The sequence below is a fragment of the Arvicola amphibius genome, chromosome 2 (genome assembly GCF_903992535.2).
Source record: "Arvicola amphibius chromosome 2, mArvAmp1.2, whole genome shotgun sequence".
NCBI lineage: Eukaryota > Metazoa > Chordata > Mammalia > Rodentia > Cricetidae > Arvicola > Arvicola amphibius.
In genome coordinates this window covers 175,616,644-175,636,417 of record NC_052048.2, presented here as the reverse complement: position 1 = coordinate 175,636,417, position 19,774 = coordinate 175,616,644, and the positions used below count along the sequence as shown (strand labels likewise).

The 19,774-nt window shown below is 41.7% G+C and overlaps 1 protein-coding gene across 1 annotated transcript in view; it reads right to left on the bottom strand.

Annotated features, from left to right (window-relative positions):
- The window catches only part of Snd1 (staphylococcal nuclease and tudor domain containing 1), a 401,581-nt gene that overhangs the window by 345,725 nt on the left and 36,082 nt on the right, over window positions 1-19,774 (bottom strand). The window contains exons 3-9 of the mRNA XM_038320023.2: window positions 14,290-14,410; window positions 10,372-10,450; window positions 8,084-8,244; window positions 7,651-7,742; window positions 6,918-7,076; window positions 5,597-5,703; window positions 2,935-3,025 (exon numbers count right to left, since the gene is read on the bottom strand). Of these exons, the coding sequence (XP_038175951.1) occupies window positions 2,935-3,025; window positions 5,597-5,703; window positions 6,918-7,076; window positions 7,651-7,742; window positions 8,084-8,244; window positions 10,372-10,450; window positions 14,290-14,410 (810 nt within the window). The remainder of the gene's footprint in view (window positions 1-2,934; window positions 3,026-5,596; window positions 5,704-6,917; window positions 7,077-7,650; window positions 7,743-8,083; window positions 8,245-10,371; window positions 10,451-14,289; window positions 14,411-19,774) is intronic.

The following is a 19,774-nucleotide window of genomic DNA, read 5'->3' as shown; positions in this document are numbered from 1 at the left end:
TGCCAACCCACAGCTGGTTTGGGATTACCAAAAGAGGTAGCCTGCAAAGCATCAACAGATTTATTATGTCCTCCTGTCAGAAAAAGTTAGCCAATATTTCCTTGGGCACATATTAGAAATTAAGCCTGCTTCTATCAAGTAATATTTCTGAAGACCTATTTGCAAATATGTTTCAACCACCTCTAAGGCAATAACTATCATTTATAGATACTTACTACACTTTCTAAATATGGGAAAAATTACCAGCTTACATGAATAGCAACCTTCTGGAGGCTGGTTAAATAAATTACGGTATAGCTTCACAATGGGATATTAGGTACCTATTAAGGAAGTTGATCCAAACACTTGCTTTGTTTCTAAACAACTATTTTTTAATTAAAAAATTTAAAGAATATGTTTAACGTACCAATTTATCTATTTACATAAGCTCAAGAATATAAAGATAATTGGAGAGACAAATACTGCAAAAGATCCTGAAAGTTGGTGGGTAAATGGAAGAACATCTGACTCCATGGGTTTATAAAACCCAAATCCTGAGCCAGAAGTGAGGAAACTGAAGAGTCAATCTAATATAGTAAGCAGAGCCCCAGCTGCCCGGAAAGACTCAGGAACTACCAAATCAGGCATCTTAAGAAACAACCAACGGGCTGAACACCAGGATTGGCTTCAAATCTCTGAAACAGCTGCTAAATTTCAAGGCATATGCCCAAAACCCAGTTTCGATGCTTACAACCTAGTATTTTAAAACCTTATTCTTAAATGAGGGACAGCCAAGGTTTATCAACTACCCGAGGAGCCTCTAATATGAAAACTAAGAAGCCAAAATAACCAACATGAGGACACAAAGAACATGGAGGAAAACTGCAAAATAATTAAAGGTATTTCCTCAGAGACCTAGGAGACGGAATGAAAGAAGTTCTAGAAGTTTGATTTAAACAGCAGTGACAGAAGAGATGCATTCAAAGAACAGATGAAATTCATGGGGGTGGGGAGAATCTCAAATGCCTAGTCACAGCACTCCTTGGAGGCTGAAGCAGGAGGATCTCGAGTTCAAGGCAAGCCCAGATGATCTAATACAACCTTCATCTCAAAAGCAATAATATAACATTTTTTAAAAACAAAGAAAACAAGAAGGAAAGATCCAAACACTAGCCACAAAGAACACCATACAAACGAGAGAAGTTCTAGAAAGGAAGAATAGAGAAAATAAATGAAAAAAAAAAAGCAGTTTAAAAAGACTGAAGGTCTAAACACTCAAGCACAATGTTACATCATCATGACATGTCAGAATACCAGGCTTAAAATAATTTGATAATTCCTTTTAGAAAAAAAAAAAAAAAAAGAACCATAGATGGTGGAAAATATCAGTCATTTCAGATCACAAAAAAAAAAAAGGGAAAAAAAGGAAAAACAAACAACAAAACCCTAGAAACTAAGGACAGCTAAGCAATACTGTATCAATCCTCATGGGAAAAAGCACCTGACACACACCCACTAGATTATCATTTGAATATCTATGGAAAATAGATATGAATAGCTTCAAAACTTAACCAAGTAGTCTGTTGTCATCAAGTTAGGGAACAAATATGCCACCAAAATCATATAGTAAATCATCAAGAAAATGACACAGGATCCAGCAAGCATAGTCCTAATCTGAGAGCAAAGCAAAAACACCTCCTGTGATGATGGCAAAGAAATCCAAATGTAAGACTCATCATAGGGAAAGAGCAGTCGATTAGTCCAGATCAGCACTGCCTAGGTCTCAAGACAGAATTACTGAAGCAAGATTAGCAAACTGAGTGAATGTTGAGAAAAAAACCTAGACAGGCAGAGAATTTGAGAGCTGAATTAATAATATGCATAATATATGTGCACGTGAATGTTTTAAAAATTACTAACTTGGGGGGGATAAGAGGAAATGAAAATTAGTTTTAGTATGCAATATAGCTATTAATAAAGTAATTAGCATTTACAAGGTAAATACTATTAATTTAAACAAAGTTATAATCATACTAGAAAATGTGGAAGGATATATGTATGTTAATATTTAAATACATTTTCTCCCATGGAATGTACATTAAACAGAGATTAACATCGCTTATCAGCTACCTAGACAAGCACTAAGGAGGGGAAGAGGCCACAGCTGAGCTCTGTAACCTATTACTTTGAGTAAGGTATGATGGGGGTGGGGGGAGGAAGGGAGACAGGGAAGGAAGGAGAGAGAAGAAAATCAGTAAATTCCTCAGAATCTAAATTTTACCATTATAGGACAGTTTGGGGATTTCTCAGGCTGACAGTGCCACCTAGTGACTTTCCAACATAAATTCATGGTTAAGTGATAGAGACAGCCACTGTCCACAAGTCAAGATATCTAACCCCTTTGCCTATAAATAGACAAAATCTTCAGTGCCTCTTAGCAAAAGCAAAAACAGGTTGAAAACTTCATAGGATTTAGGAAAGCATGGAACTCTACAACTCTAATTACTGAAACCTTAAAAGGAAAATCTTTTGCACAGTACTGTGATAGAACCACTTAATTTATTCAACAGCTCTAGTTGTCTGGGAAGCAAGCATCCACCCCAAAACACAACAGCCAATAAAGAATTCAGGGCGGGGAAAACAGTGAAACCACAAGAGTTCTAGAGAGAGTGAAAAGAAAGATGAGGACACAGTCAATCCTAGAGTGCCAGGTGCAAAGCAAATAAAAATATATCTCAAAAATGAGAGCTATTTTGCCCACAACTTTAATCCAAGAACTTGTAATGAACTTATTTTAATTTACAATGAGAAATACAATGTGCACGCACACGCACGGTGGGGGAAGCTCCTCTTGAAACAGTCAAGAGATACAGTATTTCTAATTATTCAGATCCTTGTATCATCACTGGCCTGGCAATGGCCACTCTGCATATCAAAATGCCGAGAATGACTCACCTTGGCAACAAACTGCTTGTCCTTTTGGTCCAAATTAGCAGTAGGAGCCACATAGTCTCTCCATATTCTCAGCCTGCGCTCCTTGGCAAACCTGGCAACAAAGCAAGGATGCAAGATCATTCACTGACCAGCGCATTTCACCTGAGTCCAGCAGCACCACAGAAGCAGGTAATAGAGAAGATCCTACTACTCTCCCTGTGGACAGACCCAGAAGAAAGACCACCGCCAACCCGAACAAAGCCTGACTGCAAATGTAAAGTGTGGAGCAAACAGAAAAGGCAAGCTGTATGAACACAGTCAACTCAGGAGCGGCCCGCTGAGACCCCAGTGCTCGGCTGTGGCTGGAGCGCCAGGTCCGCCTAAACAACCCTTTGCTCTATCTTCAGAACCACAGGTCTGCCAGATTGCCATCTGAATTGTAAAAGGGTTACCAGCTACCAGATTCAATTGAGAAAACACCAACACAGTGTATCTATCTAAAGTATACTTGAAAAATAGACAAAATCTGCAGACTTTCACTAATAAAAGCTTAAAAGCCATGTTGTCAGGAATTCATTTCAAAATATTAAGTCTAGTAGATTATTTTCTGAGCCAGACCAAGAGTGGGAAATTGAATATGTGCAAAGATTAAAAAAAAAAAAATCAATGACCAGCTGCCTTAAGCTATGAATAGTGGATTCATGTGCAGTAGGAAAGAACTATTATTTCTGAAAGCAGCATTGCAACCATTAAGCTACACTGAAATAGGAAAAGACAAAGAAGCATGTAGTAGTTGTAAAATACATAAAGAATTTCCAAAGAGAGAATATAATTGTACCCACAAAACAAGTAGCTCAGATATGGCATGCAAAACAGCAGACAAGCAATTATACACTGAGATATGACTTGCATTTTCTGGCCTAAGTCTGTTTTGCAGTGATTCTCTTTTAAAAAAAAAAATCTAGTCTCTTACAGCTGTTAGAAAACATAGATATTATTTTAATTATTCTCACTTTCTTCAAAAACTGGTAGGAACTAAAAAAAAAAATGTCAAGAAAATTTATCAACCAAAATAATAACTTAGAACAGTAATACAAAGAAAATAGAAGTTTCTGAACCACAGCAAAAAAAAAACAAAAAAAAAAAACTGAGCATAACAGAATAAATTTTTGAAGAACTATAAGACTATTATATTTTTCAAATTAAATTATGGCACAATATACAACTTTTGTTTTGTTTGTTTTTCTAGACAGGGTTTCTCTATGTAGCTCTGGCTGTCCTAGAACTCACTCTATAGACCAGGCTGGCCTTGAACTCAGAGAATCGCCTGCCTCTACCTCCCAAGTGCTGGGATTAAAGGTGTGTGCCACCACCGCCTGACAATATACAACTTTTAAAAAGTTTAAAAAGTAATCCCTCTGGCTTTTCATCAAACAATACACATTTGTCAAATATGTCCTATCAAATGACCCAGATAAACATATGTTTTCAGAAAAACTTGCAATGTCTCTGCTTATAGGCACAGGAGGATATAAAAATCCTCAGAAAAGGTCTTACAGATACTAGAGTAGTTCTTTTATTATTATTATTATTCTTTTTTTTCTTTTTTCCCTTAGCTGTGTATCTGAATGGTAAAAACGCAAATTAACAAAACCGTTGTAATTTTAAGATTCTGAGCTAAGGCTCCACGCCCTGAAACTTAAGGCTGGCCCACTGTCATGGCACTCAAGTGTCTACTTGCACTCCAGTATCACTTCTGTTCACACTGTCCTGGAAGTGGAGGTTCAGGTTTGCATGGGACTGTTCGCAATTAGTAACACTTGGTACCTGATCTATTTTCTTCCATCTACCCCACCAAATGTGAGTTCAGCTAAACATCTAGCTAGACGTGACTGTGATAGCTAAACAAGCTACCGGTCTTCAGAATCTCCATGTCTTCTGGAAATCATCATTGGCACTTATAAATTAAAACCACTTTCAAACACATTGAGCAATCAGCTTGTATGTCCTGGTCTCAATTAGGACCCACAGGCTCGACCTCTCCATCATAGCTCGAATCTTGCTTGCCTGTTTGGGAGCAGCTGAAATGAGTCTCAAATTTGTTTCATTTCAAACACCTAAAACAAAGGGGAACCTGGAGAAAACTGACTTAAAAGCATTTAGTAAGAGTCAGGTAGCAGTGGCCCACACCTGTAATCCCCAAACTCGGGAAGCAGAGGCAGGAGGATCTCTGTAAGTTTGAGGCCAGCATGGTCTATATATTGAGTTCCAGGACAGTCAGAGCTGTTACACAGAGAAAGCCTGTCTCAATTTAAAAAAAATAATAAAAGTAAATCAAGTAAAGTGGCTGGCAAGATGGCTCAGTAGGTAAAAGTGCTTGCCACCAAGCCTGATTGTCTGAGCTCAATCCATCCCGTGTGGTGTAAAGAACCAACTCAAGTTGTCCTCTGAGTTCTACACACTGTAGCATGTGCAAACCCACATACATGCCCTGAGGCCTTACTACCCAGCATTAAGCTAACCTGGACCTAAAGTTTAATGTCTGAGTCACTCCATGTGATAGCCCTCCTTCTCTTGGAATTTCCCAGCTCTTTTACTGAAATAGACAGTGCCACAGATGGGTGAGAGAAGACAGCCAGACTCTTGCCCTGAATACTTAGCAAGGTGCCCTGGCAGGCCTTACCTCTCAGCTGCCCTCAGCTTCTCTGCACCCCGGGTGTAAACTGCAATTGACCAATCCACACAGCGCGCAAAGCCTTCCTTCAGAAGGAGCTCAGTGATGTTACCATTCTAAGAAACAAGGTACAAGAGAAAACAGACACAAATCACACATCATTGTCCCAAGAGATCACTTTTCTGTTTCTGACAAAGCAAACACAGCCACTGTCGAGCTGGTACTTCAAGTTTTCTAAAATAAGAAAAAGGAATTTCTCTAAAAAAAAAAAAAAAAAAAAATCACACCCAAGACACGGGACACCACTATAAGACTCCTTCCAGCAGTCTTGCCCCACATCCCAACACCCAGCCCTGCATGTCTATTTAACAGGAGCAGAATAAATGTTAGCAGCACTGAATGGAATTGACATCTCAATAGCTCTTCTTGGGGGCAGAGGAGGACGTTAATCTTTGGAAGAGATTAGATTACTCCTTATTCTTCTCTGCCCCTAAGAGTCAGCACTTTCTCCCCTTTGCAGAAGCAGAAAGCTGAAGAACAGACTGCGGGAAAAGCACAAGCCACATTTTTCCTGGTGAATAACAATTCATATTCTACTGTGACACAGAGCCATCTGGCAGGGCATGGCCGAGAGTCAGCACTCCAGAAGAAACAGACATGACCTTGGCACCCTGCAAACCAAGCCTCCCAGCCTTCTACAGCTGCCCTCATGGGAAGCATCTCGCTGGAAAAGTTAACAGTAAATTAGGTGTGTATTATATCTCCATTACAATAGTGAAAACCCACTTCGTTTCCACAAAGCAAGGTCACTTCTTGTGCAAGAATAACATTTATCACATTTATCAAAATGCACAAGAGGGTCAAACACCTAAAAATCACAATTACAACCACATTATTTAATTTAAAAAAAAAAAAACTAGTTCCCACTCAAAACGGAGTTAGGAGGTAACTAGATAAAGATTAGAACATGGGAAATAATTTTCCATATATCAGCCTCCTTCTGACAAATGTGTCAATGCTCCAGGCTAGCTGACTTCTACACCTACACATGAACCTCCCAGCCCTACTCCCCACCTCTAGAGGATGTTGACAACCCTAGTCTTCCGCTGGCAACTTTCAAACTTCCCTTTATGAAGTCAGGAACATTTGAGAGGAATCCTACATGACAACTAGTATCTGCTCAGAAAAGGCTCAAGTCATTAGGTAATAATACTAAAAGTATTAATTAAAAGTAAAAATTCTGCCAAAATTTCAGATAATGTTGCACAGAAAGAACAGCAAACTGAACACATGGCAGACCCACCAAACCCAGGCTGAAGGGCACACTCACTGGATGAAGGATGGTACCCAGAATGTTCTGATTGTGACAGCTCTCCAGAATAATCTGAACATCTCTCTGAAGCAGTCTCGATTCCGTGAAAAACTTGGCTTCTGCAGCAAAAGGCTCTGGTGTTTCACTACCATCTGCTTCTCGACGAAAAGTTGGGCACTAAAGAAAGTAAGGGCGATGAGGAAAGCAGTGTAATGGTACAGCCGGATGCCCTCCACGCCCAGCAGGCTTTCCCTGGGGCATGAGGACCACAGCCAATGCTCAGGGAGTTCTCAAAACTGCTCTTCCGACCATCTTTAAAACACCAGACCAATCAAGCTTCTTGTAAAAGGCAAAGGAAACATACCATGTGAGGAAGCATTTTAATTTCCTTTTAAAAAATGTCCCCTTACCAAGAAAGGATCAAGGTAGTACAATGCTTTCGATCCCTGAATATTTTAAAAATACATACAGATATTGTACGTGAATTCAATTCATATCTAACAAGTTTCAGAGCCACACATGCCTCCTTCCCTTTTCTCTTGGCCTCACATCTCCAACAATGTCCCATACTAACAGGCCTTAATTATGTGAAATCTAATAGAATTAGATAAGAAGCTTACACCAAAATAACTAGGAAGTACTCTGTCTCACAGTAGGAAGAAAAGTCGGTCCCAAGTCCCCAAGCAGAGAAATCTACCAGACACTCCCACAAACCGCAGACCACTGTGTGCAGCCCAGTGTGTGCTCTGACCTTGATCCCTGACAACATGACGGTGACAAGGTAGTGATCTGGGAGGAGCAGGGCCCGAACCACACTGCCATCTCGAACATGCTCGATGATAGCTGAATGACAGAACAAACATCTTTGATCATCAGAGAAAGTTGTTTCAGGGTTAGTTTTAAGTAGTCTTGACAACAGAAAATACACAATGTGCAAAATACTAATAGCTTATGATCAGCAACAGTACAGAGCTAGTCACTGCCATACATAACTGTAGTAAGCTTGCTGAACCAACTCAAAGCCCCTTCCAAAGTGCCACGGTGTTCTCTAACCCTTAAGGATTCCCTTTGTGTACTAAGAAAGCTAAAGAAAGACTCACTGGATCTTTGAAACCCCAAGAATCAAAGAGAGCAAACAGAAAGAAATCACCCTGAGTTTGTCTGCCTTCCCCTGCCATCCTCACCATTGACAGGCTTCTGGTGGTGTGAGTCCACAAAATGCCTTGGGTTCTCAATGGTGTACTTGAGGTCCCGGATGGTATGTGAACCATTCCCCTCACTCCACATCCCTTTCTTCGACGCTTTTGCTTGTTCCTCACATTCTGAAAGCCGGTTCTGCTCTGGGCTGAGATATGAAGGATAAACAAGCTGTGGTTACGGAGTTCACAAACAAAGCTATGGGGCTCTTTGCCAGTTGGTTTCTATGGCATCTTGTCCCTTAAAAGAGACCAAGGCGTTTATTTAACCAGAAAAATCACCATAAGCACAATTTCCAAATTTGTTCCTTCAAAGGAGAGATGAGATTCCAAGAGCATTTAATGAGAGGATCTGAAGAACACGTAGTCCTTCTGCCAGTGAGGAGAAAAGAACAAGTTAATGGCTCCAATGGGAGCCACTCCAGGGGGTACAAATCCATTTTAGCATCCCAGATTCCAGAAGCTAGGCCCAGCTCAGCAGGTTCTGGTGCAGGAGGTGACTAAGAACCACCCTTAACACTTTCTCTATCTACAAATGAAGACTGGGGCCATCTGCAAAGTGTACTGCAACCACAGATAACTTTAGCTCAAAATTACTTAGACATCCACAAGGCCAGCTAGACAATGAGAGTATAAGTCTCCTCCTTCATCAGGCAGGAAACCAATAGTAGTACCGCCCAAAAGGAAAATATAAAAGAAACAAGTACTTCTTAAGGTGGGAGGGATAAAATGCAGAAATGACTGTTTACTGACACTTCTGAGCTAAATGTAGGAAGCAAGGAACTACAAGGCCTTTCTTTGCAGGATTCCAAACACCTGCAGGACCATCCACAGCCATACACATTGAATTTCCTCTCCTGGTCTCTAGGAATTTCTATCTAAGCAAGCATGACCTAATATTTCCAAAAAAGTTTCTGGTACCTCTTCCTTCTCTTCACCAAAAATATATCCAGAGGATTCAGAGATATCAAAATTCACAGTAAGCAAAACTTATCACATTATGGGGGAAGCAGAAGTAGGCGCGAGTATAAACACCGTGAAGAGACGACGTTCAGTCTGACGGGGTTAGTACTCCAGGGGCAGCAGCACCCAACTGTTAAGGGGTTTTCTTTATTCATTCCAGTTGCAAACTGAATTCCCAAAAAACCACATTGCAACAGTAATCATGCCAGTAATTGTTCTTAAGTTAGAACTATGGCATGCTTCCAAAAACATCACCTAAAAACAAATGTCTTAATTCAACCAATTCCCACAGGCACACACCACAATTACAGAGTTCAGCAAAAGTCTCCTTCCAATCAGAAAAGACTGCAGGTACATGGTGACTGACCTGGCCCTAAGTCTCAAAGGGCAGAAAGGCGGCAAACGGTATAACTGTGCCTTTGGCTCAGTCCCATCATGGGTACACCTGATGCAAATATTTATTCAAAGTCTTTTCTTTGGCTACTGCAGTCATAAAACATAGCAAGGACTTAATGGTTTAAATAGCATGTTTATAGCCTCTAAATTACTGATGTAGCATATCACTTTTCAGAGACTAAAGTGTTAATTAAAGCCAGCTGCAACCCACCCTACTGAGAATACTAGTGAACTTGAACAAGATTTATGTACTATAAGCCTTCCATATAAACACACACACACACATGGATTCTAAGAAGTTCACACTGGCATTGACTAGACAAATATGTTTTATCTATTAGTGACGTATCCACAGATTCAAGACCACAGGGTCAGAAAAGAGTTTTTACTAACCTTCAAAGCAGAATGCTTTTCCCCTCTGCAGGGTTCCTTACACCAAAGGAGACATCCCATCTCTTCTGTCAATCTCCCCACTAGAATGCTAGCAAGGCCTAACTCTATTCACTCTACTCTACTGTCTCTCTCTACTCTCTACTCTCTGCTCTACTGTCGGTGCACAGAACCCTGATACACAGTTGAGGGTCGATATTTGAGTGGGCTGGGTAAATAGTCTGGAATTGCATATCTATAGCCTAAGACCCACTAATTCACGAATTTAAAAAAAAAAACTTAAACCCTGCCTAGTCTCCAGGCACGTTTTTAAAGGAGGTTAGTACCACTCACTCAGTAAACACTTAGTGAACTCCTGGCTCAAAACAATCTAGGAGCAAGAAGATCCCAGAAGAGATTAAAGCCCCTGAGGTTGTCCATCTTGTAGGAAAGAACAGGAATGAAATGAAATGAAGTAAAACAGTTTGCAGTGGCTACCCAACCTCTTGGTGCCTCAAGAAAGAACGTCATGAGTACTGCATACTTACTTATTGGCTCTCATGCCTTCTCTCCGGGTGGCCAAGCCTTCTGCAACGAGTGACTCTGCAATGTTTTCCCCATTAGTATCTGAGGAAGAAAATGAGCCACATTAGTATCTGAGGAAGGAATTAACCACAAGAGCCAAACCTACCTCTGCTAGCAACAGCACACAGGATGGGCCATTTTCACTCTTCAGGAAAACAGGGAGGAACTGTGGAGAACGGAGCCAGCAGAAATGCAGCACCGGGCTCACAGAAAACTTCCAAATCATCTACTCTTTAGGACAATGTTTCTTTGTAGGACTTTGTTTCTAATTTTCTGGGGTATTCCTAGGCCAAAAGCAATCCTGGGGGCCAGAGGAGATTCACACGTGGCAGGCAGGCAGCTCAGGCAAACAGGGAGCAACGCAGAGAAGACTATACCTGCTCCTGAACACATCCAGCTTCGCAGTAGCTTGGGAAAGACCTCAGCAGCCCATGCAGTCCGCTCTAAGTAGAGACTGCACGTGCCCCACTGGGTTCCCATGAGAATTAAATAACGTGTGCAAATCACAAACACAGTGCAAGAGCAGATAAACTCATTAGTGCTGTCTATCACACTTATACCACAAAGTCCACTCCTCTCTGTGTCATAGTCTCCACTCCAAAGGCCACCAAGACAAGCCACACAGCTTAAGGCTGACTCTTGTTCTCAGAGAAATACTAAGAAGTGTCTAGTTTTCTCTTTCACAGAGCAGCCATCAGACAGGAAAGAAAGATGGTAAACATAGAACTTAACCTGATTAAGGCTCCACCTAAGCATGAGGCTCCACCTGAAGCACTAACCGCATTTCCACACTACTGAAAAAGCTTTTAGTCTTGGTATGTCTCTTAAATCCTTGTCAGCTAAAATGATAAAGGAAGACACCTTTGCAGGAATCACTGCGTAAAAATCCTTACTATGGCAAAGAGCAAGCTCCCAGAAAAACTGAAGCACAGCAGCCTAGCTGACAGGCAGTATAGCACAGAATGATGTCTGCACGAGTTATCGCGATCTGGTATACTACACACTGGCTTCCTCAAGTACTAGTGAGCACATGTGCATAAATACACATAAATGCACACACCTCTAATGCCTCATCTAGAAGATGAACATCTCTACAAAGGCAAAATGCACACTTCTTTTCCTACCAGAGAATGTTGAGGACAATGTTTGTATATACAAAAGACTCTCAAGGTTCTGCAGCTAAGAACCTGGCCCTTTGTCCTGAGGTTACTGTTGAATCTAAACACAGATTTCACTAATACTAATAAATATTACAATGGTTTCCTCAAAACACAAGAATTCCAGGGTGGAGAGTCAAGCTAAAAGATGTACCAATGAGGGGAAACGTTGTGTACCAAGAGGCCAAGGAGTCAGAACATAGAAAAGAACAAAGTCCAGACACAAACCAAGTGAGACCATAAACCCACTGTCAAACATATCCCGAAGCTCTTAGAAATATGTCCTTGTTACAGAGCACTAGGTAAAACTCTGACACTTTCAGAAAGTGAATTCTCAGTGGGAGGCAACTTAAACAGATTCAGAATCACCAGGGCACAACTTCAGCTGTTTCCAGGGGCTTAAGTGAGAAGGGAAAACATTCCCAAAATGTGGGTGGCGCCAACAGGTGGGGTCACTACCCAAATAAAAAGGGAAAAAAAGAAAGTGAGCTAGGCACCAGCATTCATTGCCTCTGCTTCCTGACCACAGATGAAATATGACCAGCTACCTCACGGTCCTGCTGCCATGTCTCCCCAACAATGATGGGCTGTATCTTTACACTGTCCAATCAAAGCAAACCTTCCTTTCCTTGAACTGTTTTTTCAAGAAAACTAAACTAGCACAGAATATTTCTCCTGAAAGGAGGAAAATACAGTCCCTTAAACTGAACCTTCAAAGGATGCAACAAAATGTGATAAAAAGAAAGGTGAACATAATTATAGTGATATTTTGTTTATGACCTAACAAAGTGTGACTGAAGATCAAAATGCAAAGCTAGCCACACTAGTCATCCATACAGGCCGGGCAGTGGTGGCACACATCTTTAATCCCAGCAGCCATACTAGTTAACCATAGAGGTGGACACCCACCACTAATCCCAGCACTAGAAAGAAACGGGAGGAGACCGGTCTCACTCTCAGCCTCAGTCTGGGGATTCATGGAGGCAGGATCACCCATTTCAGTCTGAGGAAGAAATGAGAACTAGTGGCAGGCTGCTTTGGTTTTCTGACCTTCCGCTTGAACCTGATATCTGTCTCTGGGTTTTTTATTATTCATGCTCTATGTATCTATAAGCCAAAGATCTAGTCCTTAGATGTTATCTATCAAATTATGAATAAGAGGGAGTCACAAATGGATAGATATCTGCAAAAGCCTTGATGCATACACCTTCAATGGCAGCACTCAGAAGGTAGAGACACTCTAAGTTCCGGGGCAGCCTGGTCTATATCACAAGTCGCAGCCCTAAAAAGTTAATACTAATCATTCTTCCATGTAAGTTCTAGGCTAATCACAAGTTCTACTCCCCAGCCCTCTATTAAAGGAACTGGACAAGATGGGTTCAGTGTCATTCTCCGCTCACTCTTCCAGAATCTCTACAACTGAACTCAGTCTTCATGGGGTGTCACTAGGCTTGCCTTCTACTGCTGGCTAGAGTCAGGCACCAACTACTAAGTCAAAGAGATAATCGAAATTGCTATGATATTAGAAAGACTTCTAATTAAGATAACTTAACAAAAGACTTTTTATTAAGCCAATGACAGTTAGCTTAATAACTAACTCTTTTATTGTCCCATTGCCCACTCAAAAGATTGTTCCCCACTTTCACGTCTCCTCTATCCAATCCAAAAAAGGCCACAACATCTAATATCCTGTGAATCATTTGGCCTAGCTAAAAATATGTTTATATGTGCATATGAGCATTTGTGCGCACACACTAAATTAATGATGATGTAGACCATGTCAAAACTAGTTGTTTCCCATATCTTTAAACTCTCAAGAGCTTACATTACATGTGAAGAAATTAGGCCTTATAAAGAGGTAAAGGGTAAAGAGATACAGAACGGGAATGTCAGAATTCTAATCCCAACTATCCAATACCAAAGCCTATTGTCATTCTATTTTATTTCAAACCATAAGCAGATTTTCAAAGTAACAACTGGCCACAAACAGATCTTCTTTTGCTAAAGAGTACCCAAAAAGAGGAAAAGCCACAAGATAAAAGAATACAGAATGCAATATAGGAAATCTATAGGAATTCAATTATCACTCTGATACCAAAGCACAGTGCTGCTGAGTGCCCTCTATGGGAAGAATGCTATAGTAGACCACACCAAGCCAAGACAGCAGCGCAGTGGTGAACAAGGATCAGAGCTGCTGGATGGGTGCCTCTGCTCTTATGTGTATGTGTCCAGAAGCAATTCCCATACAACCCACAGCATCTTCTAGAGTTAATGCCCAACAGAGGCAGGTATGGGATTGTCCTCTGTATGCTGTGAATAATATTGGTAAATAAAGAAGCTGTTTGGGGCCTGTGATGGGGCAGAATAGAGCTAAGCAGGGAAAACTAAAGTGAATGCTCAGCGAAAGAAGGCGGAGTCAGTGAGATGCCATGCAGCCAACAGGGACAGACGTGCTGCAACTTTACCCGGTAAGCCACAGTCACAGATTAATAGAAATGGGTTAATTCTGGATGTCACAGCTAGCTAGCAATATGCTTAAGCTATTGGACAGACAATATTGCAAATAATATAGTTTCTGAGTGATTATTTCGTGGTCTGGGCATCCAGGAACAAACAAGAGGCCTCCTACTACAGGGGCCCATTCCGGCCTTCTGCCAAATTAAAACTGATCCTTGGATGGATTTAGGCTCCAAGGGAAATGAGTCCACTCTTCCTGCTGCTCACCTTTTCCAAGGTAGATCATTCCATACTCTCGCCCCTGGGGAGTCTTGTTTTCTATTGTAAAACAGACTTCCTTCCCAATCAGCTTCTTGCGAAGAAATTCTCGAGCTGGAAATGCCCAAGGCTGAAATACAAAACACAAGTGTCAGGGGGAACTGCCTACTCCAGACCCCAACTAATATCAACTAATATCAACTTCATGTCTTCAGTAAAAATGTTTAGACACTTAACCTCGGTCTGGCCCTGTGCTGGGCCAAGGACATGAAGAAAAAACACATACAACTGACTGCACACTTAGGGCCTCCTAAAGAGGCTCTAGCAGCAGCTGGATAACTAGCGCAGGCCTCGGTTTTCCAGACACCAGCAGCAGCACTTTCCTCCGCCAGCTCTGCCTAGTTACAGCTTGCTTCTGCACACTACTTGGCAACATTTTTATAGCACTTACCACGTGCCTGTCAGTGCTCTGACCGCTTTCTGTAGATCATCCCACTCCCTGAAATGGGAAGCCCCTCCAGGAACCACCTAGAGGTGGAACATCATAAATAACAACTACTACTGGCATCTGCTTGTCTCCTTCCAGATCCCGAAGTACTTGCCTTAATGCCAGTTCAAGGCAGAGCTGGAACGGGGAAGCTTTTATTCAGTGCTGTTTCTATTTGGGGGTAAATCTCTGCTCAGGTAGGAGCCTCATTTATGCCACTTCTACTATCATTTCAAGGACAGCAATAAAGTTGAAAGAGCAGTCCCAAAAATGTTTGTTTCCTCTCCTACTTCCACTCCAGTTAAAAACCTGGGATCTAGACACCGAAATGGCTCAGCAGGTAAAAGCTCTTGTTGTACAAACACAACAGCCTGAGTTCAGTCCCCAGATCCCATGCTGCAAAGAGGCACCTGAAAGCTGCCCTCTGCCTCCACATGCATCTTGTAATAGGTGTGTGCATGCACACATACACATGTACACACACTGTAATAATAAACTTCGAAAAAATTAATGTTTAAAGATCCTAGAATTTTGGGAAGACACCAGTGACAGCTCTTGATAAGGAGCAACTTATAAATGGCATTATGATTATTTCTTCTCACTTATTCAGAACAGACACAAGCAAGGGGAGCGCATACCCCCCATAATGGGAAACAAAGTTCCATGTGAACAGAGACAAAGAGATGGTCTTGTCCACCTCATCACTTCTAGGATGACCCAGGTATGTCCAACACACAATCCACAGCCCACAGTTCATAGCCCATAGGTAGCTGATAATGGCTATAAATGTTACCCAACATAAAATAGTAAATTTATTTTAAGAGACTATTGTTTTTTACATGTGTATGCGATTATTTTTTTCTCAAGTGTTAAAGCGTTTACTTTGTAGATGACACTGTGTTACAATGTCAGAAAGTTAGACATGCCTGCTAGAAAAAAAAACAAAAGTTCTCCTCTTAAGCAAGCCTATCAGAGGAGTCCTGACACTTCAACTGACAGCCAGGGCCCAGCTCACAGTCCCAAGTTCCTTTAGGACAGAAAGGGGGAGGGAAGGGCTCAAGCAGCAAACAGCAATCAACATACTAAGAATGCAAGCAAGCATAAAAGGAAGCGTCTCCCTTTATGGTTCAATCTCATTCACTGCCCATCGTCATCTCTTCAAGTCACAGTTCAACATACACATATAAAATGCAGCTCAGACAATTAAGTGGCCTGAAATAACCCTTTCTGTCCAGGCAGCTTATTTCATAAGGTCATTCAATAAACTTTGACAAAGTTTGAAAACTCCTATCTATAATTTCCTGAAAACTAGAAGCCAGTGGTAGATGCTGTTATCTAACTCCAGTGGTGAGTGGCCCCAGGAAGAACTCAGCTCAGGTAAGAAACCCAAACCAACCTTACACGCATCTATATTGCTAGTCTCTTCTCAAAGCACCAACAAGCAGAGAGACTAAGCACTCGACAGCAATGCAGAGTTCACAAACCACTATGCCTCATTTTTACAATCACCTTACTCCCTAAAAATGAAGACCTTGAACACCAAAGTGAGGTCTGATAATATATGATTCCAATTATGAACTGCATCACAGAAAACGTTTCTGAATCAACAGTACTGAGCTTCCTGTATTTTTACTACTTCCTCTAAAAATGTTCAAAATCTGGCTGTCTTCACAACACATTAATATTCAAACCTCAGTAACATAGTACTTTAATACCCAAGAGAGCTCAGCAAGTGCTCCAAAGGGAAGCATATTTATAACAGGTAGCAACACTCACCAAGGGTCAGTTCACAAGGAAATAAATACATCTCCAGACCCGGTGAGAAATCCTCCAGTTTCTATGCACCACAAAGAAGCTCTCTAAAAGCTTTTACAGATTGCTCAAACAGCATCCATTCCTAGTCCCTCGTGTTTTACAGCTCATCTGTCACTAGCTGGTCAGGCAATAAAAGAAAACCACACTGGAGGCCTCGAAATGAAATATGCCTGATCCTATAGAGGGGGAAAGCCACCAGTGTCTACAATATTTTCCAAAGCCAGGCCTTCTTGAAGCTTTGTTCTATCAAAAACTGGGAATTTGCTACTGAATAAGCTACTAGCAACAACAGAAAATCGAAAGACTCAGAAATACACAAGAGTTTGACCTTGCCCCTTACAAGAGCAAGGGAACACTCTGGGAGACAATCTTTCTGAAAGTGAGGCCAGTGTCGAGCCACACAGGACAGGCAGGGAGACAGTCTGTCCCGATACTGACTGCCGCAACTGGAAGAGGCCAATACAGGGAAATGCTCCAAGCATTGCTCAAATGTCACAACAGACAAGTAGGAAAGAAAGCCATGGTCTGTCCATAGGATATTCCAAAGTTTCATGTAAGAAACAAATACCTTTAACAGATGAAACTTGAGCTACCACTTCTCTTTAGGGTCCCCAAAAGCAGGGAAGCAGACAGCCTGCATTCCATGCTAAGACTCAAACAAAGTCATGATGTCTAAAGTCATGAAATAGAATGTTTTAATTCCAATCTTCTCTTTGGTCAGCCTCCTAAAACTACTGAGACCAGATCAAACCCAGAATCATGTCAGCTGTGAAGCTAGATAATTTGGTGCATGACCCAATGCTCAGGACTCTGTCTCTCCCTCTTACCCATTCCATTGTACTACCTCTACACCTCTCCCTGACACCTCAATCCTCAAAAGCTGCAGTGAAAGTGGAAAATCCATTTCAGAATTTCCCCTGAACCAGCATAGAGATCACACACAGCAGGCACTCAATTAATCTGCGGGAAATAAATATATAACCAGCATAGTGCCCATCAATGCAGTGTCTAGGCTGCTTGGAGTATCTAGGCAACGCTGGGGATTAGCCTGGCACAGGGCAGTGCAGGCACAGGACGTACAGCTTTCATTTCCACAGGTATAAGAAAGCTGAGTATCACTGAGGGAAGATACCAGGTGGGAAGGAAAAAAATAATATGAATGATACTCAGGGCAGTGATACATAAAAAGCAAATCAATAACGATGTCCTTGATTCTTTTTGAATCTTCTTTCTTGTGGAAAAACTAGACAATGTTCTCCGCGTCAATGGAAAGCTGGTGCTTCACTGTGCCACTCTTTCTTTTCTCATCTATTCAAGCATGTATTTACTGTATTCCCGCTTAGAGTCGGGTGCGGACCGGACACAAGGACACGACACAGACAGAGAACGGGTTGAAGAGCGCACAATCCAGTAGAGAAAAGCAAACAACTCAGAAATAAAAGCTGTGAATGCTCTGAGAGCACAAAGATGGGGCAGGGAAGGAAATGTCAGGGTTGTGTCTTACAGCGGATGGTCACCAGGTCACACTGGTGGAGAAACACTCCCGAAGGAGAAATCAATGTGAGCTGAGGGCAAAGGCAGAGGGGACTGACTCCAAAAGCCTGTGAGCAAAACTGAGTGCTGGATCACCACTGGGCCCATAACCACGGAGGTGCTTCAAGGCCTGTGATGAATGAGCCAATACCAAGCAGTTGGCCCTAAACACATAGACGTATAAGCAGCACTAAAATCAACTAAGCAGAGCATTTTTATAAGTGTGTGTATGCATGTATGCGTGACAATAATAACTGAAGAATAAAAGACCATGAATTTGAGGGAATGGACACTGAGAAGTTGGATGGAGGGAAATGACATAAGTACAGCATTCAAACATGAAATTCTTAAAAGATAAATAAAATAGTAAAATAAGTATTTTTTAATTAGGAGAAAAATGAAAGCCATAGCACAAATGGACTTGTGGTCTAGGCTAGGCGTGTAGCTTGTCAGAGTAATGAGAACCACTTGGTGTCGAAGATAACGAGGAGGAGTATGTAAACTACTGGAGGTATGATGACACCCGCCATTTTCCCAGTACTCAAGCAGACACCCTGAGGCCAACCTGGTCTACATAGGGAGTTCTATGTAGATTACAGATTGAGAGCCTGTCCAAAAAGGGGAGAACAGATATCTGAGATCTCTGGAAGAAGTATGATAAGAAAGGAGAAGTCAAAAGGTATATTGTTTAAATGTCCACAGCACAATAGAAGAGGTGAGCAAGAATCATATCAACAGCAATGAAACATGGAGCACAGGTCGGAGAGAGGCAGAAGTGGAGGGTGGGCACTCGGGCAAGTGAAACTAGCGCAAGGAGCGTGAGACTTCTGCTTTGGGTTGTCAGGCTGTTACTGGAGCCTTGTATCCATGTCGCGCCAAGGGTGTGAGAGGAAGACCAGACCACGACAGGGTAAGAACTAGGGCTTAGCAGGAAGGAATAATAGTCATGGCCTGGGAAAGAGTGACTACAGCTACCAAGTACTCCATCTCAGAGAACTCCTCCGGGTTCCTGGAAAGGGCTTGGTGACACCAAACTGCTCTCGAAAAGAGAAAGCACTGGACTGTAAACTTATGTACAACTAAGATGGAGTACCAGGCACCTGCCAAGAGTCTGCTCAGATTCCACTGCCCTGCTACACAGGAGACAGTGCCCCAGATTCTCATCCATGAAACAGGAAATTAAACAAACCTTTCTTAGAGGCTGCACTGCTTCTTCCTTTTAGGGAAAAGAGCTTGATGACCTCTAAGAAGAGGCAGCTCTTTACCTCTCAGAAGCAATCAAGTTTTCTACGCACACAGCTGAAAGGAAGAGAAAAGCTTGAAGCAGTGATTTACCCATTTGATGCTCACTCAATGGCTGAAGAAGGCCAAAAGAGGTTTAATCTTCAGTACTTGATCTAACAGACTAGTGATTACCAAACATTTATTAAGTACTTCGAGATGCGCTAAGCACTTCATGTTTCCTTATTTAATCCTCACTACATTAGCAATCCAGAGGTAGATGATACAGAAACTACATTAGTCTCAACACTTGTCGTTACTGACAGAGGACCAATGAGGAAGAACTGACTTTAACGTATTAGTCATTATCTCTAGAATCTAACCAGCTACTGCTGATAGAACAATTAGGGGTGATTTTTCTTCATCTCCATTATCTAT